Genomic DNA, 10,511 nt, shown 5'->3' with positions numbered 1-10,511 from the left:
TGCTGAACCTGGGGTGGGGGCGAGAGAGGAGAGGTTCAGCTCAAGCAGCCCCGGAGCCAGGACCCATGCAGAGCTGGGGCCCACCCGGTTAGCTTTCAGGCGCAGATCAGAGGATGTCTCTGGTCAAGAATATGATCATGGCTTCCTCAGGTTCTGAGCAGAGTACATAAAGGAAATGGGCGGTGGGTCGGGGAGAATTTGTGGTAGGTGGAGCATAGAGGATGCTTAGGGCAGTGAAGCTATTCCGTAAGATCTGTCATGGTGGACATATGTCATTATATGTTTGTCAAAACCCATAAAATGTCCAACACAGAGTGAACCCTAATAGAAACTATCGACTTTAGTTAAGAATAATGTATCAATATGGGCTCATCAATTACAACAAATGTGCCATACTTAATGCAAGATGTTAATAAAAGGGGAAATTAGTATGGGACTGATATGTACTTTCTGCTCAGTTGTTCTGGAAGCCTAAAACTGCACTAAAAAATAAAGTCAATTAAAAAAAAAGCAGCAGTGGGAGAGGAAGAACCTACCTTCGTGGAATGCGGTATGCAGAAAAGAGTCATCGAAGAGGAGGCAGCGGCCTTCCGCCCAGCACTGGGGCTCTCCCCCAACCACCAGCTCGCAGCCACTCGGAGTTTTCAGACCTTGAGAGAAAAAGCAGAGGAGAGAGAATGAAAACCGGCAGGATCAGGGGTGGCCAGAAGTCGGGGGGTGGCTGCTCTGGGGAGAGCTCTCAACTTCCCAAGCACTCAGTCTTCACTCGCACCCCGTTTGGGGTAGGGGGTAGTACAACAGGGCAAATATAGGCTGTGTACCTGGATCCCTGCCATGCTCCTTGGAGAAACTCATTCCTTCTCTGTTCTTGGTCATGGATTCCTCTGGTTAAAGCCAGGGACCAAGGCTTGCTCTACACCTTTAAGACTCCTGAAGCCCAACCACGGGACCCCAGAAATTGAGGAAGCCAGGTTCAGGACCTCGCCTTTCAATAACTGTGTTTCCTATAATCTCATCTCTAGGGCTGTTTTAGGTGAGATTAAAGAGGCAAAGTCTCACACAGCACCTTCCTCTCTAGGTTTCAACCTTTAAACCCGGTTTGAGGCTCTAGATGGCACGCTCTCAGTCGAAGTTTCCTGGCCTCATTCTGGAAAACTGAAGGACACCCCTAAGGAAATGCCTGAGTTTTAAGAGAAGTGGACACTTGGTAAGGAGCCATATGCTTCAAACACTAGCAGTGAGTCCCAAGCTTGCGTGCCTAACCCCGGAGGGGGGAACTGGCTGAGACCTGCCATGCGTGTGCTTTCACATGCCCGGCTCCAATCCAAGGGAAATGCTGGGCCCCTGTCACTAATGGATTCAGAAGAGCTTGGGTCAGCCCAGTGACTCTCAGGAAGGACTGACCCAGGAGAAAGCGGGGCCCTGGTAGAGAGGCTAGAATTGTGGTGTTCTCATCCATCCTCAGTGACTCACTGTGACGATCATGACTCTGGGCCTGTTGGCACTCCCCTCTGTGACCGAATGCCCTTTAAGACAAATCTGAAATGGCTTTCTAGCGGGCAGGGTATTTTAATGCACAATTTGAACCAGAAATGGATGACTCCAGGAAGCACATATGCACTAAGAGTTCTAACAGAGGCCACATGGAGGAGTGGGAAGGACAGAGGACCTGGAGTCAGAGACTGCCTCTGACTCTTATGTGCTGTGTGACTTTGGGCAAACACTCAACCTCTCTGAGCCATAGCTTCCTTGTCTGTAAAGGGGGGACATTAGCATACTTATTTTCTAGAGCTACATGTCCTTGCTACCAGTAACTGAAGACTGACTGTGAGCAGGTCTGTGTTACACATTTTACAAACACCACTTCACCCACTTTCCAGATGGAGCACCTGAGATCGAGAGAAGTTAAATGACCTGCTGGATTTCACTATTTAGTCCTCGCAGGAGCTGAGATTTGATTCCAAATCTGTCTGGCTCCAATGAATAGGCTCTTATAACACTGAACAGTATGATATAAATGCTAGTTTTTAGATTCGTAGCAATGACAGCAAAGTGATCGCTGATTTTCCCACACTTAATATGTTTCAGCCATCAATAGTACATTTAATTGAATCAGCTGAAACTGTCCATTCTGACTCTGAAATCACGATCTCCCACTACTGTTAACTGCTGCAGGGGTGAGGGGTAAAGGGATCTAGCCGGCTCACTGACCCAGATGAAGAGAGCCCCTCGGGCCACACCCTCTTTTCACATAGGCTCTCACTTGTTGGTTCAGGTGGAGAAGGCCTTTAGGAATAGGTGGTTCTTTGCAAGGACAGTCTATCCCAGGGTTTCAGAAAGAAGTGCCCCCTTTTCTGAGCCACTAAATGATTCACTGCCATGCACCACGGTACAACAGGACAATGGCCTGGCTCGCTGGCTTGCCAGCCCCATGCTTACTCTCCTCTACCTCCCCTGACACCCTGTCCAGCCTTCCAGTAGCCTACCATCCTGCTTCTTGCCCACAAACCAGTTTAGTTGGCAGAAGTAATCAATATCTCCCCAAATAAAGAATTCAGGTGGCTCCTGGAGATAGAGACAGGCCCCGCACATGGCTTTGGCCAGTCCCATGTACCCGGGCCCCTCTCTGGCTTAGGGTTTGCTGCTCCATCCCTGCCAACCAGTGAAGCAGGCGGGAGAAGGGTGGAGAAAGGGCTCTGTCCACCAGCAGCCCCCACTCAGGAGGCTGGCGGCTGGCACTCAGGGTGGGTGAGGCAAACATGAGCTGATTTGCTGTTACCACACAGCTAGGCAGCCCAGAAATCCAACAGAATATGCATGAAAGGAAAATGAGAGTTCAATTGTGCTTATTCAGCGAGAATTTTCTGAATATGCTCATGCTTTTTCATCTACCCTTTCCAGAAGGTTGGGTATTTGGATGGATATCTGCCTCCCCGGGAACACCTGCCTGGACAGTGTCAGAGGTTGCTTCCCAGAGGTTTGTTGCCGCCTGTCCAGGACATCCCGGCCCCATACACTATGCCTGGTGACATCTGGGCTAGAGCTGCCCCGGGGTTCCACATGGAGTGGAGACTGAGTGATGCCACCCCTAGAGGGCTCCGCAACTGTGTACCACACACACAGACTGGACAAAGAGCAGTGGCTGGGGCTGCAGTCGTCCGGAGGGGCAGTCCCACCAATCGCAACTCCGATGGAAGGCAGAAAAGGACAAGAGTTGGCATTTCAAGAGCACAATTCTGGAACCACAGGTGCCTCCTCCACCTTCGGCCAAGTAATTGGTAGAGTTGTGGCCTCCAGGCATGTATCAAGCTTGAACTGATTCCGAGCTCATTCTCTCTAGACTCCCTCTCTGTCAACACACAAGGTCACGTGAATCAGACACACCTCTGTTTCCTTCCTAGGTGGATACGAATGTGGGCCTGAAAGAAGGAAATGTTGAGCGAACCCAAGCATGGAGCTCGCCCTGGCCATGAGGACTAGCCACGTTTTCCAAGGCTTCCTCCTGTCAGAGGAACGTGAAGCAACCCATTTTTTCTGGTGGCCAGTAACTAGCCGGGCTGAGAAGAGAATGACATGTCAGAAAGAGGGCTCACGTGGGTGTGATTTACACACACACACTGCACAGATGCACAAAAGGCATTAATATAGCGGAAGCAAGTCTTTGGTTTTCTTGCCACCAGCCCTTCCTGTTCAACACACCTGCCTGGAATTCTATCTTCAAACGTCCTTCCCTATATCATTCTGAAGCTTTTAAAAAACATAAAAGGAAAACCTTAAAAAAACACAAAACAGCATTTTCCCCATTGCCCACAGCCTCGGTCTCCCATGGATTTGAGCGTGGCATGGGGGGGCCCTCTGTGATTTGCTCCCACACAACCTCTCCAACCTTAGCATCCACCACTGGACTCCTGAGCAAGCCCTCACACCGCTCCCCTAAGCCCCAAGGGGAAGGCTCCTCCACTGTTCCACCCTGGCGGTCCCAGTGATCCTTCAAGGTCAGATCACCTTCCCTGAGCAGCCCACCTGCAGCCCTTGTGTCCTCTGACCTCTGAGTGCACCCTGGTGTCTTGCACAGCAGTTTTACTAATCATGATCATCACTTAGATGATCACCTCACTTCTTAATCAGAGCCCCTTTAACTGACACATAGCACTTCTAATCCTCCAACCAACCTCCAGGTAGGTATCATTACTTCCATTTGAGAGAGAAAAAAATGGGGGCTCGAAGAGTTTACAGGCCCTGCCCGAGGCCAACTGACAAATGGGGCTCACAGGTCTGAGTCCAGGTGTTTTTGCTGCCAAAGCCTATTCGTTTCCCACTGTTTCCTGGCGGCAGAGACCATGTCTCGTGGATCCTTTCTCATCCTGTCCTACATGGTGTTTGACCCTAAGAGCTACCAGCTTATCAAATGCTGTCATGCACCAGGCAACACGTCAAGTAGCTACAAAGGATATTACTTTATTTCATCATCTCAATGATCCTGCAAGATTAGTACTTATCTCCTCACTTTACAGATGAGGAAACTGAGGCACAAAGAGACTCAGTTCCTTGCCCAAAGTCACACAGCTGACTACCAAGCCAGGGCACCTCCTCCAGAACCTCAACCTTGTCCTGCCTTTCTCCTTGAAATACAGTGTCAATTGCTTGAATCTAGTTCCTTTCATTTGTTAAAGTTCTGAAGCCCTCTATCTAAGCCACGTCTTACTCAGAATCCCCAGAGAGAGAGAGCAAGAGAAGCAGAGGGCTCTGGGAGAAGAGGGGGTGGAGGGCCTGGGGCATCTTGCTCAAGTCCCCCCAGGCAGCCACAAAGCCCCTATGCAGAAGTAATTATGAACTCTTGCTCCGCCCACACAGGGATCCTCACGTGTTTTTCCTGCCTCCAACCTGAGGCCAAGGGAGCACTGCAAACTCCCAAAGCTGGGCCTTGCTGAGGCTCCCAGCATGCTCCTCTAACTTGGGATGCTAACTGGTGGTGCCATCACCCCCGGTAACAAGCCATTATCACCACTCACCAGGAACTAACATCCATATTTACCAAGTTGTTTTCAGGCCTGTTTTTACTAAGTACTCACCCTCTATCAGACTCTGTGTGAACAAATGTTTTATAATACACATTTTATTACCAGATCCTCAAAGTAACTCTGTAAAAGATGATCTTTTTACCTCCACCTTCCAAATGAGGACACGGAGACTCAAAAAGGTGACTTTCCCAAAGTAACAGAGCCAGCATGTGGTGGGGCCAGGACTCAACACAGGCAATCGCACTCCAACCTTGTTCTCAAAACCACTGCTACACACAGTACACATATTACCGATTTCCCTAGAATCTGAGTAAAATCACTACCAAGCATCACTTTGCCCTTGAAGATTCAGAAGGCACTTTCTCAGCCTCCCAGTGTCATTACTAACCTCAAAATCATGGCAATCTTTGGCTCTAGAGGTCTGCTGTCCAATACAGTAGCCACTAGCCATATGTGGTCACTTAAATTTAAACTTAAATTCCGATTCAGGTTAATGATTGAGTTCCTTAGTCACACTAGCCACATCGCAAGCACTCAATAGTCACAGGTGGCTACTGGTCACCATATTGGATAGTACAGATGGAGATCATTTCCATCATTGCAGAAAGCTCCTCTGGACAGAGCTTCTGTCAGAAATGAGGTTTACACTGATCATGAGTTTCTTTTTTGACCCAATCTCTGCTATTAAAATTGCTCACAGGTGATTCATCAATTTGTGATAGAAATATAGTAAAGAATGTGAAAAAGCACAATTCTGGCTATTGAGCTTTTGTGATGTCTGGATTCCTGTAAGCCTGTACTTAGAAGGGTGCGTGCTAGGAGACACCTGGCCCAGTGACATACCTAAATGGCATCGGATGCGGATGTTGGTGGGTCCATAGTGCTCCGTTATCACAGTCCCAGGGCTCAGCACTGAGATGCATGCGTTCCCAAAAACATTGTTCCCAATACAGGTCCGAAGGCTTCCGAGCAAGCGGTACGTCCGTGGGCACTTCCTGCAGTTCCTGGGAACGCAAACCCCCTGATTGATCAAGTAAAAGGTGACCCACTCCCCGCTGGGGGTGCTGTTCATTTTCCAGCCCTGCGGGAGGCTGCAGTTTGAAAAAGCTTTGTAGAGGGTCTCAAACTCGCACAGGATGGTCTGGAAGTTCCGTTCCAGCACTTCCACGTCATGCTTTTGGGCGTCCCGGGAGAAATATGGCGTGGTGGGGAGGTCGGGCAGGAAGAAGACCTCTGGCTTCTGGATGGAGGGCCGGCTATTGAGGTAGCGGCCCTGCTCACGGATGCCCTTGTGGATGCGGCCCATGCCGGACCAGGAGTAGCGCTTGGCGTACTCCTGCAGGTTGTGGTAGAGTTTCTGGTTGAGGCCCTCGTTGTGGGTGCAGCGCACGCACTCGGGGGACTGGCAGTACACGTACCCGTTCTGCAGCCCGTTGGCATCTGTGCCCTGCATGAGGGAGTTGACAGAGACGTAGGGCCGGGGCTGCTCCCGGCCCACATGGTAACAGTACCACACGAACAGGACCAGTAGGCAGGCCACGGTGACAACAGCGGTGGTGTCGCAGTCCCTTACGGACTGGATGCCCGTGGCGATGCAGTCCCGTAGGCCATCCAATGACCAGCTCCAGGCCACCAGCCACTCAAATGACATCTTGAGGGAGTTGTGGTTGAGGGTGTGAAACAAGGTCAGAGAGTCACTCCTCTGGGGTCCCAAGGGCACCCGCACCGTGCAGGTTAGCGCGGGGGGAAAGGGGCGGCTGGGGCAGGGGGAGGCATGGCTGCCACTGTTCCTCAGATCCTGCCAAGGGCAGCATAGATAAACAACAAGGCCACCTGTGCCCACCACTCCACTCTGGGCAAAAGTCACTGTGAGTAGAGTAGAAGGAGTTGCTTTATGTTACATTAGCAAGTGGGGTTGGTACTGTGAAATGATTTTCTTAAGAAGTCCAAGCCTGGGATGAAAAAAAAAAAAAAAGAATAAATTTTTCTACCTGGAAAAGTCCTTGACTAAAATATAGTCTCAGATCATTCTGTAAGGTCCTTGTTAATAGGGGATACACTTTTCAATCTTGTGTACTCTCTCCCCATTTTACCACCGGCCCCATTTCCCAAAAGACCAGCAGTTTCATCTGCATCAAGTACTGTTTGAAAATCACAGTAGTTTCATCTATTTTATGTTATCATTAGGAGGTGCTATTATTCCCACTTTTACTAATGAGGAAACTGAGATTCAGAGAAGTCCTATAACTTCCCCAAGTTCATGTAGCCACAGCAGGAACACAACTCCATCTGACTTCAAAGCAATGGCTATCCATTTTGCTATACTCTGTCTAGTAGGTATGTAATAAATGCTTATTTCTCCTTAAATCTCTGTACCTCTAATTAAAGAGACATCTGGATTAAAAAGCATCTTAAAAATGACAAGAAACTTTAAAACTGGATGTTCTCCATTTTATTTTTTCTTTTCATAGCACTTCATCAGTCTCATTTAATCTCTTTTGCCCTTCTGACATGGGTTGGGCCTAAATCAAACCGGAAAAGGAAGTAGGCTCTCTGGGGTTGCAGCCATGGCAGACGCAGGGCATTTTCTGTCTACTTGCTTGGGAGACTACCCACTGGCTTCGTCCATGGGATTATGAAAGTGACGTGATGGGATAGAATGGAAACAGAAGCCTTTTCAGGTCTCTGTCTCCAAAACAGACAGAAGTACTTTGCCATGTATCTTGTCAGTGGTTAGTACCAGTGTCTAGAACCCTGATTATCTTAATAACCTTAAAGTATGATCAGAGCTCAGCTGTCATATTTCCTGTGTCTATAAAACCTCTAACATGTTTCCAGCTGAAACCCTCTGTCCATCCTGCGTTTTCTAATCTGATGTGAACAACCATGACTATGTTCTACAAGTCTAATATATTCCCTCATCTTGAGGAGCAAAATAATTCAGACAATACGTTTTGTACTCTGCCCGCTCTCTTCTCTTTCAGGAATATGAGACAACAACTAAAAAAAGTGGGAAAGCTGTATTCTCCCCTTTCTCTGGGGACTCAACTTGGCCTGAAAATTCTTGCAATGTAGCAGTAAAATTAAGAATCCAAACTGGAGACGGGCTGGATCAAGTATTAATCCTAACCCTCGGTAGGTCACATTCTATCTCTAAGTCTCAGTTTCCTTATCTATAAGATGAGGTAATGCTCATCTTGCTGGATGAAGATCAATGACAGAGATAAAGCACTTATGTCATAGCAAGCATTCAATATGTGCTGGTGACAGCCATGACATCCTATTTTGTGTGGCATCCTATTTTGATTAGCCAGCAAACCAAAAGTGGGAAATCAGGGAAAGATATCTCAGGACTGAGAATTCCAACAGCTGAAGGTAGATTCTGGACACTCTTGTTGCCACACATGTCAAGTGATTTTTTTTTTTTTGGTCCCCAAATTTGCAAAGCCCGAAAAGAAAGGGAAACCTTAGGTGTTCATTAACTGCCTCATTGCATCTTCCCAGCTTAGGATGAATAAAGAATCACTTGACTAAAATGTTGAGTAGTCCAAAACATACATGCTGAATATTCATGTATATTTTTTATGTTTCTAGAAAAAATACAAGAGTGGGGAAGCTAAATTTTTTTCTCACACCTTCTCAATTTCTTCATGGATTCGAGAGAAGAGAAAAAGCCTGGGCCCCACTGGATGGCAACAGATCCCTCTGTGCCCCTGGTTGTCTCTTAGTTCTACCATAACTGGTGGCTGTTTCCTCTGGAGGAGAAGGGAAAGAAAATCTGGATGAAAGGTGTTTTGTTTGCGAGCCATTTCCAAAACAGAACCCCAGGATTCCTGAATTCAGTGTGAAACTATTATCTGTGTGCCAAACACCCCACTACTGAGTTAAACCTCTAATTGGAACTTTTAAACTCCCTCTCTCAGGAGGAGAGGTGTTCTTAAATGTTCTAAGAGTGAGATGGTGATAATTTGACAAACACCTGTTAAGAGTTAGCTCCCATCAGCTCTGCTAATCTCTGGAGTTTAAGTCAATCAAAATGAAGACACAGAAGACAGTATACACAATGAAGGAACTGCTCCGCTGACATCCCCACTGCTTACCCCTCCACCCTTGGGGAAGGCTCATACTGTACAACGCCAGCCATGAGCGCTCCCTAAACTGAGCTATAAACAAAAGGCAACAAAAGATCCTGATGCCTGAGCCCCAGCTTCTGACCCTGCTCACAAGATCATAAACATCACTGAGAGCTGAAGTTAAGACTTTTCAGACCTGTCAGTTACTTTTAGCAAAATATGCAGGCAGGCCCCTGAGCCCAGAGGTGGATCAGCAAGCTCACAGTTGAAATGTGACACTAAAAGAAACCTTTACATTTGCAAGGTGATTGGCAGTTTATTAAGTACTGGTTCAAGCATTTGACACTCATAGCACCCAGTGACAACTCTCCATCTCCCCAGTGGGGAGAACATGGATTCTCCCTCTTTCCCAGCTCCTGTCTCAGTGACCACAGTAACTTCCAGCTTCCTTCACACATCTGTTCATTTTCATCTATTTCACTTCTGTAGTCATTAGGGATGGGGACATCTCATTGCAGTTCCGCACAATAATAATACACAACTCCAGATCTCAAAGGTCAGTCAGCTCTGGGAAATAGGGTCCAAATTCACGGCCAATTGGTGAGCAAGTCCAATCAAATATAATTTCTAATACAGTGAACCCCTGGGAGACAGACTCATAGCTCTGACCTGGTTAATCCATTTTCATTACCAGTCCAAGAGGTTGCCCAGTTCCAAAGAGCTTCTGGTCAGGCACTCTCAGGGTGCCTTCAGGCCGCCCCAGGAGCCCCTCAGAGAGTAGGCAGCGCCGGGCAAGGTGTGTGATCCATGTCACCCTCTCCGCCCAGGGGCCAGGAGCTGCCCTGGGGCCAGCCCTCTCTGGCAGGGACCTGAGGACCTTCCCTCCTAACTTGGCCAGCTTTTTCAAGCATCCACTCACTCTGGAGAGTTGAGGGTAAAGGGGTGGGCAGAGGATGGGTTAACACAGATGGTGACCACTAGGAGGTCAGATGAGGAGGGGGATGGGACTAGGTAAAGCTGAATACTGACAGGAAAAGTGGGCAATCAACTGAAGGATACGGAATGAAGCTTATGGTAATGAAAACTCAAGAGACAGGGGAGGAGGGTCGCCACGGGAAATATGGGAAGTGGGTGATGCTCAGGGCTGGGAGAGGGAGAGAGCAAGCAAGGAAAGGGACCAAGCAGGGTCATCTGGAGGAGGGTGATGGTGTGTGAGGGGGTGAGGAGGGTAGTTAACAAGAGGGAGGGTACCGCGATGGGGCACGGGGGAGGAGAAGGGTGATGCCCGGCTCCGGCCGCGAACACAGCAGAGGCGGTGCGCTCAGCACGTAGCGAGCGTCGGCTGGCAGGGCCCCTTGGCCGGGCCGGGATGCGGGGCGCAGGAAGGCGCCTGTGTTCCACAGCACCCTCAGCGGCC

General features: G+C 48.6%; 1 protein-coding gene across 1 annotated transcript in view; it reads right to left on the bottom strand.

Annotated features, from left to right (window-relative positions):
- ASPHD2 (aspartate beta-hydroxylase domain containing 2) overlaps window positions 1–8,983 on the bottom strand; it is a 10,812-nt gene extending 1,829 nt beyond the window's left edge. The window contains exons 1-4 of the mRNA XM_006904864.3: window positions 8,657–8,983; window positions 5,865–6,973; window positions 537–650; window positions 1–8 (exon numbers count right to left, since the gene is read on the bottom strand). The exon at window positions 1–8 is cut by the window's left edge and continues 1,829 nt beyond it. Of these exons, the coding sequence (XP_006904926.1) occupies window positions 1–8; window positions 537–650; window positions 5,865–6,672 (930 nt within the window). The 5' untranslated portion in view covers window positions 6,673–6,973; window positions 8,657–8,983. The remainder of the gene's footprint in view (window positions 9–536; window positions 651–5,864; window positions 6,974–8,656) is intronic.
- Between the last annotated feature and the right edge of the window lie 1,528 nt (window positions 8,984–10,511).

Source organism: Pteropus alecto, unplaced genomic scaffold (assembly GCF_000325575.1).
Source record: "Pteropus alecto unplaced genomic scaffold, ASM32557v1 scaffold190, whole genome shotgun sequence".
Lineage (NCBI taxonomy): Eukaryota > Metazoa > Chordata > Mammalia > Chiroptera > Pteropodidae > Pteropus > Pteropus alecto.
The sequence above is the reverse complement of the archived record's forward strand: the minus strand, read 5'-3'. Positions and strand labels throughout refer to the sequence as shown.